Below are 24,833 nucleotides of genomic sequence, written 5' to 3'. Positions count from 1 at the left end.
TATAATGTATTGTAGTTGGCTCTCCACACTTGTCAGGGTTAGTGTTCAGCCATTCGGAAAATTTTCCCATTGTTCCATCATGTGAACCAAGGCTAGTGCTGAATTCCCAATAACTTACAGAAAAGCTTTAATTAGAAAGTTGGAAATTTCATTACTTCTGATTGTTTTAATACAGTGGTATATGGTCTAGAGTTTTATCTATTATTACACATTTTTTAGGCAAAAGGATATAGCAAAATTAAAATTTCACCTTATTTTTAATAGATTTTACAGAAATGTGTGTACAGAATCCTACTCTTTTTTGTGTTAGCACTCTATTTCCATCTTAAGAGTTTTGCTTTAGATGGACCATAGCTCTTGGCAGCTAGTGCATTTTTAACAAATAATACTGTTTCTAGTAAGAGTTGCAGAGGCAAGAAAAAAAACTTTGTGTGAGGTCCTTGTAAACTGAACCTTTGGAACATTGCTTCAACCCTCCCTCCCCACCCCCACCCCGTGCTTCTTCCTTATTTGTGTAATGGTTATAAACTGCATCCTTTAAAAAGAACTAAAACATTTTATATTGATATTTTTGTTTTTAATTTTTGTCTTTACCTGTTCTGTTAAAAACACAGAGAAATAAGCAAGTTATGGCATTGAACTTCCCATTCTGCCAGTACCTCTACAGCATAAGCCAACAAAAACTAAGAGTGCCTGCTGGGGTGTCTGCAGAGTGCTTGTGCGGGCATCAGTGTCTGCTGGTCACATTTTTTCCCCCTGAAAATTCCTCTTGGAATAAAGACTGTGTTTTCTGGATGTAGTGAGAACACTTGTTGGTCCTTGTATTTTCAATTTGTGAGAGCTTCCTTTATGGGGTAAGTTGTCACAGATGCATGTTATACTGTTGTCACTGGCACATCAAAAAGTATCAAATAAGGACTTTTATGTATTTATACTGTAAAATAATGAATATTTTCAATGAAATTAGAAAGGATTAGGGGTGAGAAATTAGGAGCTTTGTTGAAGCTATGCATGTAAGAGTGAGTGTTAACTTTCACCATTTAAAATTTATTATAAAGTGAAATCTCTGTTGACTAGATACACATAATATATTTTACTTAAAATTCAGATTCTTAAGCATGTTTTTTTTTTTTTTTTTTTTTTCCTGGCAATATTTTCAGCTGATTCTAAATCAGTGGTTCTAAACCTTCCTAATGCTGTGACCCTTTAATACAGTTCCTCATGTTGTGGTGGCCCACAGCCATAAAATTATTTTGTTGCTACTTCATAACTGCAATTTTGCTACTGTTATGAATCATAAATCTCTGATATGTAGGATATCTGATTTGTGACTCCCAAAGGGGTCGTGGCCCACAGGTTGAGAACCACTGTTCTAAATAATTATTTCCTAAGCTAGAAGCATGGTGGGAAGTGTATTTATGTACCCAAAGAGCAGTTTCCATTCTTGAGCTCATCTCCTTCATCTGTTTCTACACCTATGTGACTTCTGAGGTTTGTGTCACAGTGAGGCAGTAAATTTGCCAGATGTAATCCAGGGATGATGGACAGTGGGACCTCCACTCAGACTGAGAACATTACAGGTGATGGGGAATTCAGTTTGGTAAGATGGAAAGTGTAGCTTGTAGTTGCCTGTAAGGTGTATCATTTGTTTTTCTCTTAGAAACTTTCCACTGTAGAAGTTAATAAAAGAGTAAATCTGAGTTAACATTTCACTTGCTTCTCATAAAGATCATTTTAGGTTCACTTGCTTTTGTTTCTTGATCAATAAAAATGTCATTTTGCATTTCTTGGTAGTTGTATGTATCTTAATTATTAGTTCAGATGATCAGAACCAGATTTCTGTATTTCAAGGACAGGCTATTACATTTTAGTTAGTAGATCTGGTAGACAGTGGTGCTTTTTAATCTCCCATGTGTTAAATTCAATTAATTACTTACTAGTTGTCATAATCTCTCTCTCTCTCTTTTTTTCCCCCCAGTCCAGAGGATGGAAAAAATTGCCATCTAAGCAAAACGTATCTCACATATGGCTTCTGGGGAGAAATAAAAGCACAAGTCCTTAACATGTTAGTTTTCTAAGGGCCTCCGGGGTCTGAGTTTCGTGATTGCCATGAAGCCTAATTGCTCACAGGGCAACCTGGCACACTGCCATTTCCCCAGTGGGCTGTTTGTTGGTGCTTGTGACTAGAACAAAATGCCTTTGCTTTTTCTGCACAGTTGGCAGTGGCTGCAGTTTTAGGAACAAGCTAACGTTTTCTCAAAGTGATGGCAGTTCACAGCAAGATGAAGTCAAATGAGATCCAAGCCTACTTGTAAGCAATAGTCCAGTGATTTTTAGAATTTATATAAAGTAAAAGTTGTTGCATCTCACTCTAAAACATTAATTTTGTATATTGTCACTTTATTCTTAACCAGATAACCTAAATTTGGTGCCACTTTTGAAAATGTGGGTATGGGTTTGATGTTTTATGCTTTTGTATTTTTAGAAAAGACATTGGTCGTATGAATTATAGGGCCAGGAGAAGTCAGAACTGTGATGAGCAGGTTGTGTGGGGACTACTTCAGTTGTTCCTGAGGCCCTCAGAGATGCTTACACTCTGACGTTGGAACTGTGGACTAGGCTCTGTTCCTGCCTGGGCCTGACAAGAACGTTCTTGCCCTCACTGCCCTGACTTGCTTCTGTGCACAGACTCACTCTGCCTTGTGAGACTCACCTGACTGAATCCCCCTCCTCCCACTCTCCTTCAAAGTTCTACCTGTCTTCAAGACTGGGATGGATTATGGCCTTTTGAATTAATTTTTATTCATCTTCTGAATGTGTTGTCTTAGTCTTATTCCAGACAGGTATGGTTTAGTTACTTTATTTCTTTTGTGATGTTCAGAAATTTGGCGGTGAAAGTACTTTCAGATTTTGACTTCTGGGACAGGGAGATGGCGTTGTGGTTGAACTGTCTGTCTTTTGAAAGCATGAGGACTTGAGTTTGGATCCCCAGCATCCCATAAAAGTTGGATATTTCTGTAACCTCAGTACTGGGTGGCAGAGGGAGTCAGAGAGAAGACAGATCCCTGAGTTCACTGGCCAGCCAGCTGGTCTAGCTGAATTGGCATTACAGTCAGTAAGAGACTGTCTCAAAAAATAAGGTATGGGCTAGAGAAAAGACTCAGCTCTTAAGATAACCTGCTGTTCTCAGCCGGGCGGTGGTGGCGCACGCCTTTAATCCCAGCACTCGGGAGGCAGAGCCAGGTGGATCTCTGTGAGTTCGAGGCCAGCCTGGGCTACCAAGTGAGCTCCAGTAAAGGCGCAAAGCTACACAGAGAAACCCTGTCTCGAAAAACCAAAAAAAAAAAAAAAAAAAAAGATAACCTGCTGTTCTTGCAGAGAACCTGAATTCAGTTCTCAGCACCCTGTGATAACCCCAGTTCCAGGAGATTCGGTACTCTCTTTCAGGCATCTGTGGGCACCAGGCATCTGGGTGGTACACATAGGGCAAAACACTTATTCACACACATAAAAGGAACTAAAAAGAACATGTGGAGGGCAGTGGGGGAAGACACCTGACATCTTTTTCTGGCACCCACATATGTGCACATCCACACACACACACACAACACACACACACACACACAAATAAATAAATCCTGCCATCTAACCTTTACCACATAGATGATTGTCTTAGTTAATGTCTTATTGCTGTGAAGAGACACCATGACTAGAGCAACTCTTATAAAAGAAAGCATGCAATTGGGGCTGGCTTACAGTTTAGAGGTTTAGTCCATTATCATCATGGAAGGAAGGATGGTGGTGTGCAAGCAGACATGGTGCTGGAGAGATAGCTGACAGTTCTACATCTAGATCTGCAGGCAGCAGGAAGAGACTTCCACACTGGGTTTGGCTTGAGCATCTGAGACCTCAAAGCCTGTCCCCCAGGGACATACTTCTTCCAACAAAGCCACACCTACTCCAACAAGGCCACACCTCCTAATAGTGCCACTCCCTATGGACCTATGGGGGCCATTTTTATCAAACCACCACAATGACCTGAGACTAATTGTGTATCTTATTTGAACTACAGAAATTTTAGCTATAAATCAGATGTGGTTGGATGACTGACTCAGGTGCATGGCACACTCTGACAGTTGAGTGAATGGCTTTAAAGGCATCCTATAGACACCAGCCTAGGAATTAGATCAGTGTCCATCATCAGAGACTCCTCCTCCTATGGTAGATGGAACAAATACAGCGACCCACAAGTAGACAACACTCAATCCTGAATGAGATGTCTGTATCAAATCCCCACCCACCCCCCCCCCATGGCTCAGGGAACTCGACTGAAGTAGAGGTGGAGAGACTGTAAGAGCCAGTGGGTGTGGAAGGCAGCAAGGAATCAAGGACTTCTAGATAAAGCAGGACACATATATGAACTCAGAGCACGCACAGGACCTTCACAGGTCTTAGCCAGATGGGCTCCCAGCACAGAAAGGGGAAGTGAACTCAAGCCCCATCTCTAACCTGGACACTGTCTCCAACTGACAAGCACTCACAAAGGAAAAATTCCTCTTCTCCAGTGGAGTATCCCTGGGTCGACAGACCACACTTAAGAGCAGACTCTGTGCCCAATAGTAGATGGCCAGAACAAAATGAGCTTAGTGCTATTATGAAGTTGTTTTGTTTGTTTTTGTATCATATGCTTTGTCTGGGCTTTTCTGTTTTGTTAATTGTACACGTCCTTTGCTTATGTATTATAGGTCCTGATTTTGTGTTTTTATGGGATTTTTGTGTGTCTCTATGTCTGTATGTGTTTATTGTGCTTTTTGTTTGGCTTCCTCTTCCTGTTTGTTGTGTATTTTGTCCTATTCTGGTTTGTTTTGCTTTAGATGTCTTGTTTGTTTTCTAATGAGAGCAAGAAAGGGTGTGAATTTGGGTGGGTAGAGAGGTGGGGAGGATCTAGGGGAGGAGAAACTATGATCAGATTATATTGCATGAAAAGTTATTTTCAATTAATAAAATAAGAGAATCCTATAATAAACTTTGTCATATAATTTCATGACACTGAAAGTATTTTAATAACATGTAATTATTGTACATAAATATATTTCTTTGAGTTTATAAGGATCCAAAAGCACAGCCTTAGCATCATCTACTGCCGTTGAATTTCTGTAGTGCTGTTTACCCTAATACTGGAAAACTAACATCTTGGTGCCTTAGGCTTTTCGCATATAAGTGAAGATTCAAATAGTGTATTGGGGCTTGTAGCAAGCTTTTTCATCGGCTGCCAGCTCACAAATAATGACACAGAGACTTATTAATTATGAAAGCTTGGCCATTAGCTTAGGCTTGTCCCAAGAGCTCTTATAACTTAAATCAATGCATGTTTTTTATTAATCTATGTTTTGCCATGTGCTTTTGCCTCTCTCTTCATTCTGTGTCTGTCTCGTTCTGTGCCTCGATGGTGTCTCCTCTCACACCTAGATTCATCTTGAGTTTCTTCTCTCTGCCCAGAAGTCCCACCCACCTATCTCTTCTGCCTAACTATTGGCCATTTAGCTTTTTATTAAACCATTCACAGCAATATATCTTCACACAGTGTACAAATACCCCTTAACAGGGGCTGGAGAGATGGCTCATGCAATGGGTGCTCTTCTAGAAGACCTGGATTTGATTTCCAGCACCCACATCACAGCTCACAACCGTCTGTAACTCCAGTTCCAGGGGAGCCAACGCCCTCTTCCGGCTTCCGTTGGCACCAGTCATACATAGTGTCTACAGACATCCAAGCAGGCACAACACCTATACTCTTAAAGTAAAATTAACTTAATAGTATACCTCATAGAGCTGCTGCAAGGTTGAACCATCAGTCCATTTACTTTTTAAAAGACTGCCCAATAGAGTAAGTGCACCAAAAATAGGAAGTCATAAAGTAAGAAAACTTCAGTGGAGTCAGTTTTGCTTAATGGATGTCTCTCCCATCTGCCTGTAAGCCATTCCCACTGTCTTCTTTCTCAGTCCTTTTCACATGTCCAAATTTTCATAATGTGTGTTAGGATGTCCTTATCAGAATTTAGCTCTACAGTGCCTTTTTTTGTGTGTGTTTTGATTTTTGATTTTTTTTTTGGGGGGGGGGATCATATAGATCTCTTCAGTTTCCTGGTATAGTTTTTTTTGTGTGGATATTTGCTGAAGTCATAGACATTTTATTATTGTGGACATATATGTATTGTATATATGTCCTACATTTATTCATTTTGGGGCATTACCTTGTTTTTCTTGAAATTAATAGCAATCTCCTTTTCCTGCCCTAATTTTCAAAATGTGACTTGTCAATGTATCTCTAGCTTCTCTGACAGCTCGAAAAAGTATCCCTTGGAATAGCCATACTTAGTGTCTTCATTCCATGTCTTTTTCCTGTGTTCATCCCCTCCTGGATCGACAGCTCAGCTGCTATTTCAGTGTGTTTGCACAGGGGTGTGTAGCAAGGGCTTTATCCCAGGGATAGTGTGCTCTAACTCACATAGGAGATGGTTCCCTGTAAGGTCGTTGTATGCAGAGATGTTGTGGAAGGACCCAGGGCAGAAGTTTAAAAGGGAAGATTGGTGTAAGGCATGAGTGTGCAGAGGCTGCCACCCAGGAACATTACCTGGAACTTGTGGGAGTGAACCAGACTCCCTCTGTGCTAGCTCACACAGCCTCCACTCTTGTGCGAGCGTCCTGCAGAGGCAGCTGGTGCCCTTCCTCTCAGATGCTAAGCTCAGACAGGTACTTGCGAATCCAGGATTTAAGAAGCTGTTGGAGAAAAGGTGACTGCAGGCTGGGCTGCTGTCCAGATGAAACAGATGGTCAGGTGCTGTGCAGATCTCACTGGGCTTGAGTAGCAAAAAAAAATAGTGACTGCAGCCTCACGACTGCTCTCCACTTTCCCCCAATTGAAGATTGGGGGTCAAACCCACAGGGTCGCCAGCATGTTCCTCCACTGTGCTGCACTCCTGGCCCCTTGTTACAGTTATTTGTCTCCTTGCTTGCTTGTATAAAATGAAGTCTTCCTTTTGGGCCCTGGCTGGTCCAGAACTCCTAAGCCTGTCTAGTGTTTGTCCCACCCCAGTGTGCCTAGTAGATGGGACCATGGGTCCAGACACCACCTCTGGCTCACTCCCTACTTTTTGCTTGAAAATATCCCTTGTGTACCACTTAGTAAAAAAGATGTGGAGAGGAAATCCTGAAAATGAACTGTGGATTACCCACATTAACACCTTACAAGGCCACTACAGGTGGCCTTGAGAACATTTCTCTCAGATCTGACTCAGGGAGTAACTGGTCCATAGCCCAGCACTGCTATCTAGAATCAGTTGCCATGTTTCTTCTGCGAGTATCTCTCCTGTTTGGCTCCTAGCCAATGACTGAGCATTGCAGGGCTGCTAGAGGTGGCTTGTCTCTTGTCCAGCTTGCTTTCCCCTAGGGTCAGACCTGTATCATCCTCTGGCAGCTCTTCCTGCCTCCCCAGGCTCTCTCCTCATTTTCTCTCCTAGGTCCTTCTACTTTTCTTGTGTTTAAATCTCAATTTTGTGACTGCTTTTCAGGCATGCATAGCTATCTTCTTAGTTATTTTCCCTCCAACATCATCCTAGGGATTTCTGTCACCTCTTCTCTTTGCAGATCCCTTATTTCTGGATCCCAGATCCTCATCTTTCTTGTTTTGCTTCCTTTTTGGGTGGAATTCATTCTCCACATGGGAGGTAAATTATTGAAACCCTGCATGACTGAAAACTTTACTTAATCTCACCCCTGAGGGATGATTTGGCTGGGTATGGAGTTCTAGCTTGGAAATGATTTTCCTTCGTTATTTTAAACACATTCTCCATCACCTCATAGTTTTCAGTGTAAATGTTGAGAAATACAATGCCACTTTTGACTTCTGATACTTTGCATGTGACCTGTTTTCTCTCTAGAAGCTTTTATAATTTCTTAATCCTCGATGCTTTGAGCTTTCGTGGTGCTGTGCCTTGTCATTGTGTTGGATCCTTATCAGTTTGGGGACATCTGTTTTGTAATCCTGTGTCATGCTCATGTGCCTTGAAATTTTCGTTTTCTCTCTTCTCTTTCAAGAAGCCAGACTGACATTTTTAACTATAATACTTTGTGCGTTGATTCCCATTCTCTTATTTCTTAAGCAGTTCATTTAATTTCTACTTCTTAAAGAACATTTGATCTTAGTGCATATTCGTAAATTTCTAGGGTTTCTTTCTGTTCTTTGGTTTGTAAGAGACCATTCAATTTCTTGCCTGGTGCCTCCCCCTGGAATTCCCTTTTGTTTTACTTGTTTTCTTACTTCACTTCCTGTTTTGTTTTATTTTGTTTGTTCATGTGCTGGTAGATCCTTGGTTGTTTTCTCATGTTTAAAAGTTCAGTTTGATGTGATTTGTGCTCAGGTTAGAGGTGGGCCTTGAGAGTGTGTGACCAAGCTGAAACTGACGTGTGCTTCGAATCTTTGCTCACCTCCCCTTTATGAGGTCAATCTGCATCTGCGTCGTGCCTCCCAATGCTCTGCTTTGGCTTTTTCTCCTCTCTTTCTCCATACTACTTTTATTATTTGATATGCTTGATAATCACATATATGGGGTTTTTAATCTTCCCCCACTAGAACACAAACTGCTTGCATTTGTCTTTATTTTTATCGATATAGTTCAACCAATTAGAATAGTGCCCAACACGAAGTGACCAGTCATTCACTAAAGATCTGTTACATTGGGGAGATTTACGGGTCACTCTCTGTAGGTCTTTTCTTATGGACTTCCCATTTTGCCCAGAAACGATTCCTTATCTGCCTTGGCTACCTGGCAGGCTGGGTGGAAGAGTCTGTAGGGAGATACAAGTGACCTGTCTAGAAGTCAGTGTTCTTGTGGCTGAGCAAGATGAGGGAGCTTATAGGATGCTGCCCGACTCCAGAAGTCTGCCTTCTCAAGTTGTGCACATAGAAAAGCCTGAGTTCTGCTTAGCTCTGTGGAGAAGGGACTCGGTCATGCGGAAGCCTGTGAGAATCTGGAACACTTCCGCATGCAGACTCCTAGCCAGTGTTCTTGTTTACTTACTGCTGTATTTTGTTCCAGTTTGCTCTCGATCCCCCAGAACTGCCTCACTCCAGGTTCAGAGATACCCAAGTTTAGTTACCTTGCTTCTAGCTGGTCTCTAGCCCTCTTTCCTCTTCTTTCAACCCTGTCTCTCCACACGTCATTCAGTGAACAAGTGGATGGAACTCAACTGGAAGTTAGTTGCCTAACGGACTTCTGAGAATACCACTTCTCAATTTTCATCTATTTGTTCTTCTCTTGGCTTTTATGGATTTGCATGTTGTCTCCAGTGCCTCACTTGTTAATTCAGTTGAATCTGAGAGCAAGAGGAAAGTGTGTATATTTGCTGAACTCTTACTTTTACAACATGAAAGTAATCCACTGAACGGTGTCTGAGTTCCTGGACACGCTGCTCTTTGCTCTTAGGTTGTGTGTCTGGGTGTTTGCCCGTGTGTGCCTGTGCTCCACTGCATGCAGTGCTTGTGTAGTCCACAAGGGGGCGTTAAATCTCCGGAACAGGAGTTAGCAGAGGCTGGGGAGCCCCCATGTGTGTGCTGGGGATTGAACCCGGGTTCCCTGGAGTTGTAGCCACTGCTCTCCACCACTGAACCATCTCTCAGCCCCGGGCTTTACTCATCTTTAGTGATGTGTAGTTAGTGTCTCCTTGCCCAGTCTTGGTTTTTGCAGCTTTCAGAATCTGCCTCTAGCTTAGTGTAAACTTCTTTCATCACTGTTGAACTGAACCACACTGCCAGGGTACCTTTCCCCCAGGTGACTGACTGCAAGCAGTGATGATGATGAGGAGGACAGTAGTGGCTGTAGCAAGAGTAGGTCAAAGATCATGGACAAGTCTGAGAGGTGGACACTGCTGGTTACCTGTGCGATGTTCCTCCTTCAGTCCTTCTTCCTGGACAACAATGATAGCTTTCCACACTGAAGCATCAAAAGCCCGCAACGTTTTCACTGCCCTTTCAGCAAAGACCTGTGATACAGACATGGCCAGTGGAAACTTGGTAGCTTCTGAAAGGATATTGGACCTCACTGAACATGGCTGTCACGTGGTGGTCAGGGAGCATGGCAATGCAGAAAGATAAGTCTGGGTCATTTTTAAAAAGAAACAGTTCCTGTTGTTTTTAATACAAACAAAATTCTACACTAAAGTGGAAAGTTTACTGAATTTTCACAGAAAACGCTCTTTGTAATAGTGACCAGTTAAAGTCCCTAAAGAAATCCTATGCACACTTTCCAAAGTCCGAAGCCTAGTATGCTTCCTGTCACCAAAAACTCTGTCTTCACTTTGTTTGCTTACAGAGAAAGAATCTGTTATATGAGGTCTTGTGTCTGAGTTCTCTGCTTCATTTTATCTGTGATAGTTGTCACATAGATTAATAGAGACTCCTTGCTGCTGTGTAGTATTCCACGTTGTGAATGCACTGTTTATTTTTGACCATTAGTGTGTATTCAAACAACTATAAATAGTGTTTCTATTCTATGGGCATTTTAATATACTGAACTTGTTCTGTTGATCAGGCTGGCTTCGAATTCCGATGTGCTTGCCTCTGCCTCTGCCTCTCAAGTGCTGGGATTAAAGATCTGTACCACCGTACTCAGCACATGATAGCTGTTTTGAACAGGAGTGGTTGTCGGTGTAGTCTTTGGACAGATGTAGAACACTCAGCACAGCCTGAGGCTTCCTTCTCCTCTTTGCCAGTGTCGTGCATGCGTAGAGAACTTGAGTTATTTCACCCACCGTCCCTGCCCTCCTCCCCTCCTGCTGCGGCTCTTCTCAGCACACCACTCTGATGTCTGTAGCACGGGTCTTAAAGGGTCTTATTAATAAAACAACCTGAAGCCAGGTATTAGGGTGAATGCTGGAAGATCAGAGAAACAGAACAAGCCACAGCCTCCTCACCTCACTAGTTCCTCAGCTGAACTGTTGTTCAAAAGCCTGAACGCTTAACCAGCCTAGTTCCTGGTTTTCACGCCTTATATACCTTTCTGCTTTCTGCCCTCACTTCCTGGGATTAAAGGCTCTTGTTACCATGCCTGGCTGTTTCCAGTGTGGCCTTGAACTCACAGAGATCCAGACGGATTTCTGCCTCTGGAATGCTAGGATTAAAGGCGTGTGTGCCACCATTTTCTGGCCTCTGTATCTAGTGGTTGTTCTGTTCTGTGACCCCAGATAAGCTTATTAGGGTACACAATATTTTGGGGAACACAATGCCACCGCACATGTCTGCCTTTAATTATTGTTGAATAATTTGCCTCTGACTTTCATGCCTGGGTTGAATTATGATTGCTTATATGAGCATGGGTGGGAGGTCATTTACCGGAATACGGGCAATTTATTAGTGCTGCACCACTAAGGAACATGATACTCCCCCCACTAACTGCCAGTCGTTCTTTAAGGAGGGGTGGGGCCTCATGAGTTCCTCTCCCACTCATGGAAGAGTGTTTACAGGCTGAATCTCATGCAGGTTTTGTGTAGCTGCTCTCAGTTCATGAGTACAGTAGCTGGGTCATGGCCACAGGACTTCACAGCATACCTTTCTATCTCCAGCTTTTAACATCCTTTCTGCCTCTTTTCTGAGATGTCCTCTGAACCTTGGAGGGCTGAGATAGATGTCCCGTTTATGGGTGATCACATCATTGTCATTTGTTTTCAGCATTTTGACCAGTTGTGAGTCTGAATTAACCATCAGCCATTGCAATAAGAAACTTCTCTGACCAGGACTGAGAGCAGCACTGGTCTACGGGTATAAACCTGAGTATTTAAATGACAGCTTGATGACATGTCCGCTTAGCAAAACAACAGTAGTAGGTTTCCTGTTAGGCCTGTAACCTCCCCACCCATGGCCTTTTTAGCAAGTTCACACTAACAGGCACAAGCTCCTTTGGGGCTGGGCCTCAAATCCAGTCAGAAAGCAATTGATTACCCCTTGAGGATTATTTCTTCTTTTTTAAAGTTGTTTTGGTATACATGTATGGCACACATACACCTTGAGAAAAGGGAGTTTCACTTTTTCCCTTTGAGGTCACATCCAGTACTTTGAAAGAAAAAGAACTTTGAACCAGGAAGGATCCCATAAACTTGATAGTAATGAAATTTATACTAGCTTAACTTAGAAACTTCTTACCAAGAAAGTAGAACAATCATATAGAAATGAAATTTACTTTACCTCTTCTGTTTTTGAACTACAAAAGTGACAATTTCTTTTGAAAGTTTTATTTGGAGCAGGATAAAGACAGAATAGCAAATTAATGTAGACACTGGCTTGAATTTCAGTGACTTTTGGTTCGGAATTATTATAGAATCTCCACAATTTCTGAAATGGCCCTTAAATATACTTCTATCATTTTGTACTATGTATTTATGCAAAGTGAAATTTCTAGCAATCGTGATTATAAAATCAAAAAATCAGTCAACTGAAAAATATTGACAGTGCTCTACATCTTACACTCTCAAATACTCCCATCCTTAATAAAGTATAAAATTATATGTATACCAAAGAATTATTTTTAAATCTTTTTTTCTGATTTATTACCAATAAATGATTGCTTTCTATATCTGTTTTATTTTTGTGCTTGGGGTCATGTAAAGGCTTATAAGTTTAAGGAGCCATGGGTTAGTAGGCCAAGCAAGGTGGTTAGCATCTTATTGTTATTCTCTCAGTGAGCAGAATTTTAAGGATAGTTTCAGAATGCATTCATTATAAACTTCATTGAGTGAAAACATAATTGTATTTTTTTTTCCTTGTCAGCAACTTGAATTGGTGGAACCAAGTGGCTGGATTCATGTTCCTTTAACTGATAATCATAAGAAGCCAACCCGCACATTCATGATACAGATTGCTGTTCTAGCCAATCACCAAAATGGAAGAGATACCCACATGAGACAGATTAAAATATACACACCGGTGGAAGAGAGCTCCATTGGGAAATTCCCTAGATGCACAACCATCGATTTTATGATGTATCGTTCTATACGTTGACTTGGAAATGGGACAGAAGTGAAAAAGACATTTGTTTTATCCTGTCATTGCATATTATATCAGGTATCTTTACTGGAAAAGCATGTTATTGTACAAGTTTATATACATTTTAAACATTTTAATTTAGATAAATAAATAACTTTTGTGTGATACCTGTTTTTCTTATATAGTAAAGCTCATATATTTTATATTGTTAAAAATGAATTTGAAGCCAATCTTTACATGTTTCTTTATATTAAAACAAAACTAGTTAAACTGAAAATTTCAAGATGTGTGTAATTTTTTTTTTACTAGCATGGTGATTATTTCATATAATGGTTGTTGGGTGTTTGGGAACAAAATTCTGTTTTTCTAGTGTACCTGTAATTTTTATTAGCGTAAGATTAATTTTTTTGTAGAGGAAGTTTAATTTTTATATGTGTGATCCTTTTTAAACATAATATCAAAATAAACTGGCACTAGATGTCTGTTATGAACCGGTCTGTCTAGGTCTCTGGCCCATGCCTATAATCCAGCACTCTGGAGGCTGAGCGGGAGGATTTTTGTGAGTTCCAGTCTAGCTTGACTATACAGTGAGACCCTGTCTTAAAGAGACTGGGGGCTTTAGAGAATATACTTGTCTTACCTCCTCTCTTCCATGAAATATTGGAGCCCCAGGGTTTCTACATTCTGACAATATTATGTTAGAAATTGCCATTTAACTTTCAGTTTGTCTCAGTCCATGTAATACTTACATGAGGAACTTCAGTTTGTGTCTGGCATTGTAACATTTTCCACAGATAATATTTCCATGAGAATTGAAAAGGAAATAGCTGTTTTTTTTTTTTTTTTTGACTGGTTCATAACATGTTGTGTCCTGTATCTGATTGGGATGGAGTCGTTAGTCCCAGGACTGCCCCTAGGTTCACTTTTGCTTTAGAAAGGTTGCTCCTGCGCTTTTGGGTATATGTAAGTATCAATCAAGAATGTTTAAAAGTAATAGTCTGTTTGCATTGCTTTATTCTGGTAGCAAGTACTGTTCACTTGGTTATTACTGAAAATATGGTTTCACTTCCTTTGAGTGCCAAAAAGAGTTTTTTGTTTGTTTGTTTTATTCTCTTGGAAGTAAAAAGCATGCTAGAGATCTAGTACAAGGTAGGTAAAATTGTGTAGCTAAATTTAGTAGAGGTGTACGTGTAGGATGCTGGGTAGAGTCAAGCGGCTTGAAGGAAACTATATGGAAGCCTGACGGAGAGAAGAGAATCCAAGAGAGGAGACTGGAAGTGTACAGTAGGCAAGGATGTCAACAGTCATGTCAAACAGTTAGCAGGGGTTAATTCTAGGCCAAGAAATGCAACTTTAAGAGGTACATAAGGTTATCGTAGTAATAATGTCACTGCTTACTGGTTGCTTAAGGAGTGATTATGTGCATTAGCCTAATAGTTGTTTGATAAGGCATTCCTAAATCAAGAGGAGCTGAAAGGAATGTCAAGAAAGCCTGTGATTTCCTCCTATATTCTATTTTCCTTTAGAAAAAAAAATAGACCTTCATAAATCCCAGGCTGACCCAAAATTAGCCATGTAGCTGAGGATGCCCTTGAACTGATCCTTCTGCTTCTACCCCCCAGTTGCTGGGATCACAGACCTGTGACACCGTGCCCAACTGTATATGGTACTAGGGATAGAAACAAGGGATTCGTGCATGCTAAGCAAACATTCTGCCAATCCCATTTACCTGTGTGTCATTTACTATCAGGCTGACTGTCTTCATAGGCATGGGAAATTTGACAGCTGAGGATTATAGAGATAATGGATTCCTTTAACATAACAATGGTTTGAAATTCAGAAAGATAATTATTATATTGCTGTAGCCTAACTGTGAAAGCAGTCAAATCCCCTCGCTCCCAGCCTGTTCAGAGAAGCGTGGTCTGTTAGCAGTGGGCACAGGGCAATGCAGAGATCCGTAGCTCGTCAGTGCTTAGAATAAGTGACTGTTGCATGCATTGCCCTAAATAGGATGTCTGTGTCACCCCTCAGCCCTCCAAGGTTCAGGGAACTTCAAGGAAGAGGAACAGAAAGAAGGTAAGAGCTGAAAGATGGCAATAAATTCTGTAAAATGCAGTCTTCTGGACATGACATGGGTGATGCTTTCATGGGCTACCTGCACAAGACTTGACCCATCAGCACATCAGCAGTCCGCCACAGACGGCCCAGACGGCCCGTCTCTCCCAGAGGAGCTTAGACCAAGGAAGGCTGCAGATAACCAACCCTTCGGCCCTCACCATGCTCACGCGGGCAACCCTAATGAAGTGCAATGGGTCACTTAAAATGATACCAGAGAAAGGGGACACAAGAAGAAGCATTTGGTGGGGTGAGGAATGAAATAAGGGGAAATAATGAGAGGGACACTGATCAAAGGGAGAGAAGGGGGAGGGAGAGAGGAAAGGAGAGAGATTATAAAAGAATGATTTGAAACCTCATTTCAGTGTGTGTGTGTGTGTGTGTGTGTGTGTGTGTGTGTGTGTGTGTGTGTGTTCTGGGATTAAGCACAGGGTCTTGTGTATGGTAAGTACCCTTTCTACCTGAGTTATATCACCCGGTCTACACTTTTAAAAATGTACATTTGTAATCTCATTACTTGGGAAGCTGAGATGAGAATTAGGAGTTTCAGGCCCACTTGTGCTAAACAGATATTGTCTAAAAACAACAGCAAAACCTAAACATTTTCTGTTCATGCTGGAGATGTACCTCAGTGGTAGAACATTAGCCTTGCATGTACAGAGTTATGTGCACGAAACTGTACATTATATATTTAACAAAGATTTATTTCTATAATATATCTTTTTTAAAAGCCCTTAAAACTTTTTATTTTTTTGGTTTTTTGAGACAGAGTTTCTCTGTGTAGCTTTGCACCTTTCCTGGAACTCACTTGGTAGCCCAGGCTGGCCTCGAACTCACAGAGATCCGCCTGCCTCTGCCTCCCGAGTGCTGGGATTAAAGGTGCGCGCCACCACCGCCCGGCTGCCCTTAAAACTTAATAGGAAGAAATAAATGCAATTTAAAATGAGCAAAAGATTTCATTGTCATTCACCAAATAAAGCTGTGCCCAGCCATTCTGTTCCTGTGTACTGACATTTTCTCACGGGAAGAAAGTGTGTGTCCTGCTCTCGGGTGCCTCATTGGTAATACAGGTTCTTTCATCCTTTAGAATGCTTAGGACTGGAAATGATTTGGGAGTTTGGACTTTAGGGGATAATTTTGATATTATGTGATATTTGATAAATATGATAATTCATGTACACATGAGACATTTTAAGAGAGAGGAACCCAGATTTTCCAATATAACATTTGTTTTGTGTACACCTTGCATAGTATTTTTATTTTATTTTTTTTGCAGTATTTGTAATGTGCCTGTCACATGCATCAGGTGTGGAGATGTTTACTGGTGTCATTCAGGACTCAGACTTCCAGATTGTTCCAGATTTTGGATGTTGGGATTAGGGACACTCAATCTGTACTTCGAAGCCTCTGGATCACTAGGAGGAAACAGCCCACCTCTGGATCACTAGGAGGGTGTGTAAAGAAACGGCAGTGTGTCTATATGATGGGATAACTATTTGGCAGTAGAAATGAGCAGGCTATATGCAACACTTTGGATACTTTTTAAAGTTATTGTGTGAAGAGAGAAAAGTTCAAGAGAGTGCACACATATGATTCCATCTTTTTAAAATAATAAGATTTCAGAAAATACAGCTAAGGTAATAGAAAGTACAGCTGAGGCTCTAGAGCATAGGGAACGGGTGAAGGGTGGGCTGCTTCGGTGAGTCGGGAATTCATCCTGATGGTGACAAGGACTTCAGAGGTTTACACATAGGCCCAGCCCCCTCACTTCACATCTGTGCAGCCTATTGTATGTGAATTATATGCTACTAAAGCTGTGAGGAAATAGCTCGTTCTACTTTAGGAATCACCTCAAAGATGAAAGAATAATGTCTTTTATTGTATAGGCCTCAGAGTAGAAATCTAAGAGTAGAAAAGCTATTGAACAGTTAGAACAAGGACAGAAGAGTCACTGATGGGTTTGCAATTTCAACTTGTGATTATAGGGTTAAATTTTCATTTCACATGTAATCTATGGTATATGACACTTGGGAAATCAGTTTGAGGAGATGTCACGGGAAATTTTAAAGATACAGAACCATAGAACACAGCTCTGAAGCTCTGAAAGGAAGCGGATGCAGCTGATAGCACTTTTGTTTGCTTAGATTTGGCATAAGGAAACCAAAGTGAAGCCGGCACACATTTTGTTCTGTAGTTGCTTGTAGTCTACTGAGAGCAATATCAGGATCTACAACAAAATCAGAAGTGGAAAATGGATGATCCCTGATCAGTGAGAAAGAAAGAGAGCTGAGGCCAAGGAAGGTACTGTAGAGGAGGAAGAATTTGGGAAGAAATACTGACTGTGATATTGGCTAGTATTTCACTTTACAAATTTGTTCCTAAATTTAGACTATTACTACATTTTATATGAGTAATTAATTTGAAATGTAGTTTGTGTATTCTGAATCAAGAGACATTTTGATACACTTATTCTTGCTTTAAAGCGTTCAACAATTAAAACACAGATCTTTAAAAGTAATTCTAGACCTATGCCTCCTGTTCTTTTAGCTGTATGGGTACAAGTGTGTGTGTGTGTGTGTGTGTGTGTGTGTGTATCTTATTTACTGACATCTATGAAATTGTAACCACTTTAAACTTAAGTAGAATAGCTGGTTTATTATTTCTGAGTTCTACTTTGTTAAGTTTAAATTTATTATTATTTTTTTTTTAGACAGGGTTTCTCTGTATACCCCTGGCTGTCCTAGAACTCACTCTGTAGAACAGGCTGACCTCAAACTCGGAGATTCTCATGCCTCTGCCTCCTGAGCACTGGGATTTATCATTTTTCTTTTAAAAATAAAAATCTCAGCCGGGCGGTGGTGGCGCATGCCTTTAATCCCAGCACTCGGGAGGCAGAGGCAGGCGGATCTCTGAGTTCGAGGCCAGCCTGGGCTACCAAGTAAGTTCCAGGAAAAGGCGCAAAATTACACAGAGAAACCCTGTCTCGAAAAACCAAAAAATAAATAAATAAATAAATAAATAAATAAATAAATAAATAAATAAATAAATAAATATCTCAAAATATATTACACTAAAGTATTAGGGCATGTAATTTACATGGTTTGATTGTATGCAGACATTTTTGTTTCGTCAGTCTTTAAGGTCAAGATTATCTTCCTTCATCCACATTGTTCTGGCCTTCCTGACTTCTCTGCTGAGACTCCCTGAAGACAGTGCAGGGGTGGGCTGGGAGTATGTCCTACGTAAGGCAGTTTCACAGCCTTCAAGCTGTCTGGGCTGGCTCTACCATGTTATCGCTTCTGTTGTTGTCTACTCACTTGTGTCCAAATAGCCTTGAGGGAGGAGGGCAGTGAGAGTCAGGGCAGGAGCTCACACCTTGCTTTATGAGTTGTGCGTGGTAGTTATGTACGCTGTTCACAGGTAGAACCTGAAGTCTCATTGACTAGAAAACCGTGTGGTAAACGAAAGTATTCATAGCCCGTCACACCTTCACCATTGGAAGTGGAGATCTTCATTTCCACGCCGTAGCAGTACAGTGTCCAGCTTTACTTGCTCCCGCCCTCGCTGTAGTCCCTGGCAACTTCATCATTACTAGTTTTCTTCTCTGCTGAGGAGAACCAGCTTACTATTTTTTAAGTGTTCAAACTTGTGAAACTTTCTGAGGAAATTTTTATTTACACAAAAGCTATTTAATGTGACTCTCATTCAAGCTGCAGTATTTATCATCTTAGTTTAAATTACTGTGATTATAGCCTAATTTTCCACTGAGGTGGGTCATAGTTACCATAAAACTCCTGTGCATTCACTTTGCCAGTGTTGAGAGCAAATTGATGGTCTCTCCCTGTGGTCTTTGAACTAATTCTGAAGACTGTTTTGTAGACTTTATCCCAAGACTAGTTCTTTCTTTTTCTTACCCTGGCACTCATCTGTAGCAGGAGATCCAGATCATTTCCTGTTATTTCTACAGCAGTATCAAAGTACTGATCACTTACCAAGAAATGAAGGATTAAGAAGGCTGAAGTAGAGTTCAGCCAGCTGTTTTTCTCAGCTGTTAACATTTTAGTAATCACACGTTAACTGCAGGGTGGCAGTGGAGCACACCTTTAATCCCAGCCCTAAGGAGGCAGATATCTGTAAGTTCAAGGCCAGCCTGGTTTACACAGAGAAACCATCTCAATCCCCTTCCACAACAACAAGGGAACACATAAGAATCACATGTTACATGAATATAAAAATGAAATGAGAGGGTAGCCTTGGAAACAGGTGACAAGCCATTCAGGTATTAACAAGCACACAGGTGTTTACTAATCTCTCTAATGGAAAGAGATTTTACTGTTTACTAGCATGGTGGTGTATTCCTGTAGTCCCAGCACCTCAGAAGCAGAGGCAGGCAGATCTCTGCAAGTTTGAGGCTAGACTGTCCAGGGCTGCACAGTGAGAACCCATCTCAAAAAGAAGTTTTCTTTCATTGCTTTCCTAAGACATCCATCCAGGCAACTCAGTACATTTATAATTTCTTTTATTGAAATTTTCAGCTGCTAGCCAGGTAACCAGGGTGTAATTTTGATCCTGTCGTTTATCTGTCTTTAGTAACCATATCATCTAGATTCATCTTCCACATTAGTTACAGTCCTTTCATTAGTTATTCCTTTCACATTCTCCAAAATCAGTTGCAGAAAGATTGACCATTGGCTTTAGTTTATGATAAGATGAAGTTATTCAGACAGTATTCATATAACCATCTAGAAATACCTATACTAATTCCATATTAACTCAACTTTTCTCTCATGTCCCTTTAAAGCCATGTCTCCCCCCCCGCCTCTTATATAATGTTTTTCATTATTCTCAGACTTTCTTTTATCTAACCATATAAATACACTTGTTTCTTTAAAAAAATATTTTTATTTTATGTGCATTGGTGTTTTGCCTGCGTGTATGTCTGTGTGAAGGAGTTGGGTCCCCTGGAACTGGCATTACAGATAGTTGTGAGCTGCCTTGTGGGTGCCAGGAATTAAACCTGGGTCCTCTGGAAGAGCAGCCAGTGCTCTTAACCGCTGAGCCATCTCCCCAGCCCCTACTTGTTTTGTTTTAATCACATAACTCTCTTAGCCTCTTACAATTTAATGACCTGTAGTATTGCCACTGTTCTACCAGTATGTATAACTCAGGATACTCCTTGGAAGGCTTGCTTGCCTAAATTTAATTCTGTATACTTTTGTTCTTTTATTCTGATCCTCTTAGCCTTGTCTATTAGTACTATGTTAATTTAATATATTATTTTCTTGTATTACCATTTTAAAATTAAAATATAATTAATCATTCCCTCCATTTCTTTTTCTTCCTCCAACTTCTCCCAATCCCTCCCCAAACTCCTGACTTCCTTTTCTCTGCTATTGTTACACATAAAATTATAGATACAACCTGCTGAGTCTGTTCAGTATTTCACTTGGTATTGGGTAGCCAATTAGAAGGCTCCTTCATAGGGGGAATGCTCCTCTCAGCATTCCTTAGTTGCCTGTGGTTCTTTGTCTACGGGTGGGCTCCATTGGTTCTCCTTTCCACATTAGCATGTGTATTGGTATTCTTGCCCAGGTTTTGTCTAGGCAGCCACATTGTATAGGTATCATTTTCCTGTGTCTATTATTAATTCAAATTAATTTTATTTGTCTTTTGTGAATTTTATTCTTATAATTCTTAGGATTTAGGGATCAACACATTACTTCCTGAGAAACAAACCCAGTATTATTTATGCATAGGTCAGTAGGGCAGTAGATATCATCAGGCAGGCACTGAAAAATATCCTCCAGACTACCATTCCAGACCTCAGTTTGTATTACAGAGCCATAGTAATAAAACAATGTGACACTGGTACAGGACAGACATAGGGACCGGTGGAATGAAATCAAAGGTCCAAACAGGAGTACTTCATATTTGTAGCCCAGGCTGGCCTCAAACTCATGATCCTGCTGCCTCCTTCAGCAAATCCTACCAGCATGCACCACCACAACTGCAGAGTACTTCATACTTCTAACTTCAGCCATTTAGTGCTTGACAAAGATGCATAATGCCTAGGTAAAGCAAGCACTTTAAATGTAATGGATAATGAAGAGGTTTAAATAAAACCAAAAGGGTTCTTCGCACACAAGCTTTCCAGCCCCGCATCCTCATCTGCAGACTGAGGTCCATAGCAGCACACCTCAGGGGGTCAGGGGGAGCACTGTGAACACAGCCTGAGCGATGCTTACTGTCCAGTAAGATGTAGTGCTGCTGCTGCTGCCACCGCCGCCGCTCTTGTTTGGTCTCCATGGCCGTGGATCTTAGGGGTCTATGGAGGAGAAGGGCTGTTTTCCCTCCCCTCTCATCAGCATTGATGGAGGTGGGAAAGGAGTGGTAATTCCACAATGTGACAGTACGTGGCCTTAGAACCCCCTCGAGTGTCTGGATTCTGTCATCTCTGCAGTCAGATTTGCTTAGCTCCCTCAACAACACATCCAGCCAACTGCAGGGAAACACTGCATTCGAAGGTTCATGAGAGCTTCAGCAGGGCGTTTGAGGTCAGTCCTCAGGAGCCACATTAGAAGGAGAGAACTGACTCCACAAGTTGTCTTCTGACATCTGCGTGCACAAACACAAATTAATACATGTAATACGAGAATAAGAGAAAAGAAAATACATCATCTGTAAGAAAAGTGTCACAAGCCGGGTGTGGTGGCTCACACCTTTAATCTAGCACTCGGGAGGTAGAAGCAGATGGGTCTCTGAGTTTGAAGCCACTCTAGTCTACAAAGGGTGTTCCAGGACATTCAGGATTACACAGAGAAACCTTGCCTCAGGAAAAAACAAAACAAAACAAAAAACAAGCAAGAAAAGGGTTGCATTAGTAACCAAATGTTTTGGCCTTTATTACCAGCTTTTAAAACAACTTCCTAGATGTGTACAACGTGTTGTGATCGTATTCATCTTACCATACTCTCCTCCCGCCCCTGCTGAGCCCACTCTCTTCCAACTAGTTCCCATGCTAGTTTTTATAGTCTTTTTGTTGGAGTCTTGTGCAAGTGGTTAGACTTTTCTCTTGTCATTATTGCCTAACTAATATGATAATAGTTATTTTTGTAGCATTCACACAGTTTTAGACATTGTAAGTTAGAGGTCATTTAATGTATACAGATATTGGTACCAGTGTAGTGGGGTATTATAGTGACAGACCTGACCATATTTTTGGGAGGACTGTGGAAGGACTTTGGAGCTTTGGTCTAGAAGATCCATTGAGTGTTAAGAGCTCTGTGGTGGGATGTTCTGTGGAACTTGGAGGATAATAATGTTAAGAGCAGTGCAGAAGATGGAGGCCTGGCTTTGTAAAGTTTCAGGAGGAATATTAAAGACTCTATTAGGGCCATTTGTTATTTTAAATTAAGATCCTGTGGTCCTGGTTAGCTGGGGCTGAAGAATCATTTGTGATTAACAAGATACCAGAACTACTAAAGCAAAAATTTGCTTTGCTGGGATACTTGATGTTGGTTGGCTGGAGCTAAGAAATTAGCAGTGACTAAGAAGAGACCAGCATCACTGAGGTGATATCTTCTGGGAAGTGTTTCCTGAGAACACAGAGAAGCTGTATTCTAGAGGTGGCCAAGTTGTACCTAGTGCAGGAAGCGACTTGGTAATGTGTAAGCACCACCCAGATGGTACTGGTTGTGAAGGCATGAAAGGGTCGTGGACAGCAGCTGAGGCTTGGCACTGTGAGAGCCCAGGAGAGGCCATTGGGGAAGGTGCAGCCTCAGTGGCAGTTGAAGGCCCAGGACTGACAGGGTCTTGTGGAGAAGTTGAGGCTTGACACCATGAAGAGAGCCTGTAAGAGGCTATTGGTGAAAGTGCAGCCCAGTTGCAGCAAGGGACCCCAGCATATTGGAGATGCCAGTACCATGGGAAGACCACCAAGAACAGCAGCAGCAGTGGAGTGGAGCCAGCCTGAGCCTAGAAGATAAACTGTGTGTGCTGCAGAGGGCAGAGCTGGAGAAGTGACCCAAACCCTTTGGAGGAGTCCAGAAGATCATGAGCGAATCCTAGATAACTGGACATTGAGTTATTTACATATATGTTAGAGTTTGTTTTTGCATGGTTGAGAGATTGTGACAGTGCCCTGGTTCTTCCTTCTTGAAGAAGTTATTTAATTTTGATTTTTAAAGAAGCCCACAGCTGAAAGACTTGAATGTTTGAAAACACTGGATATTTCAAAGGAACTTCTTTTTAAAGTGTGCATTGGTGTTTTGCCATCAGTGCCAGGAGCCCTAGAACTGGAATTACAGACAGTTGTGAGCTGCCATGTGGGTGCTGGGACTTGAACCCAGGTCCTCTGGAAGAGCAGTCAGTGCTCTTAACCACTGAGCCATCGCTCTAGCCCCAGGAACTAAAATATTAATGTGTTTGAATTTGTAAAGACTGTGGGACTTTTAAAGTTATTTAGGATCTTGGGGGTGAATAAGAAAGGAAGGGTTGTGGCTGAATAGTGATGTGTTTGTGTGTCAAGTTTATAAGGAGTCAGTTGTACTGGGTGGTTTTGTGTGTCAACTTGACACAAGTTAGAGTCATTAGAGGAAGGAGCCTCAGTCGAGGAAAGGCCTCCATGAGATCCAGCCATAAGGCATTTTCTCATTTAGTGATCAATGGGGGAGGACCCAGCCCATGGTGGGTGGTGCCATCCCTGGGCTGTTGGTCTTGGGTTCTATAAGAAGGTGAGCTGAGTGAGCCACGTGAAGCAAGCCAGTAAGCAGCTCCCCTCCATGGCCTCTACATCAGTTCCTGTATCCAGGATCCTGCCCTGTTTGAGTTCCTGTCCCTACTTCCTTTAATGATAAACAGTGATGTGAAAGGGTAACCTGAATAAACCCTTTCCTTTCCAACTTGTAGTCGAAAGATTTCCTGTGTCCCGCCCAGCCCGCCGTCAGGACAAATCTCTCTCCCCCATGACCCATAGCCACTTATAAAATAATCATTCAGAGGCTTCTATTAATTATGAACTGGATGGCCTGTGGCTCAAGATTCTTGCTAGTTAGCTCTTATAACTTAACCCATCTCTATTAATCTGTAAGTTGCCACGTGGCTGTGGCGTTACCAGTCTGCTGGCATCTTGCTGCTCCTTGAACGGTGGCTGGTGTCTCTCTCACTCCACCCTTCTCCCTGTCTCTCCATTTGGATTTCCCACCTAGCTGTAAGCTTTCTTGCCATAGGTCAAAACAGCTTTATTTACTAACCAATAGGGACAGCATATATTCACAGCATACAAAAAGATATTCCATAGTACAAACTTGCTTTGGGTCATGGTGTTTCATCGCAGCAACAGAAGCCCTAACCAAGACACACTGTGTTAGGCATTGTAAATGTAAGTTGGAGGTCATTTGAAGTATACACACATTGTTATATGTCAATACTATACTACTTCATATAAGAGACTTGAACACCTGTAGATTTTGGCATTTGTGGGAGCCCTAGATGCTGAATACCTGACAAGTTTCTTCTCTCTTTCCTTTCCTGTTTTCATTTTGGTTTGGATTGTTTTTGAGACAAGGCCTCATATAGCTCAGGCTGATCTTGAAGTCACTATGTATTCGAGGATGACCTTGAACTCCTGATCCTCCTGTGTGCATATTCTGAGCATCCTGAGTGCAAGGAGTTTGGCATGCAC

At 41.4% G+C, this 24,833-nt stretch overlaps 1 protein-coding gene across 1 annotated transcript in view; it reads left to right on the top strand.

The window, feature by feature from the left end:
- Positions 1-13,313, top strand: part of Anapc10 (anaphase promoting complex subunit 10) — a 65,218-nt gene extending 51,905 nt beyond the window's left edge. The window contains exon 5 of the mRNA XM_016006304.3: positions 12,821-13,313. Within this exon, the coding sequence (XP_015861790.1) occupies positions 12,821-13,051 (231 nt within the window). The 3' untranslated portion in view covers positions 13,052-13,313. The remainder of the gene's footprint in view (positions 1-12,820) is intronic.
- Positions 13,314-24,833: the final 11,520 nt, after the last annotated feature.

Source organism: Peromyscus maniculatus, chromosome 5, assembly GCF_049852395.1.
Source record: "Peromyscus maniculatus bairdii isolate BWxNUB_F1_BW_parent chromosome 5, HU_Pman_BW_mat_3.1, whole genome shotgun sequence".
NCBI classification, from domain to species: domain Eukaryota; kingdom Metazoa; phylum Chordata; class Mammalia; order Rodentia; family Cricetidae; genus Peromyscus; species Peromyscus maniculatus.
This window is presented reverse-complemented; position numbering and strand designations above follow the sequence as displayed.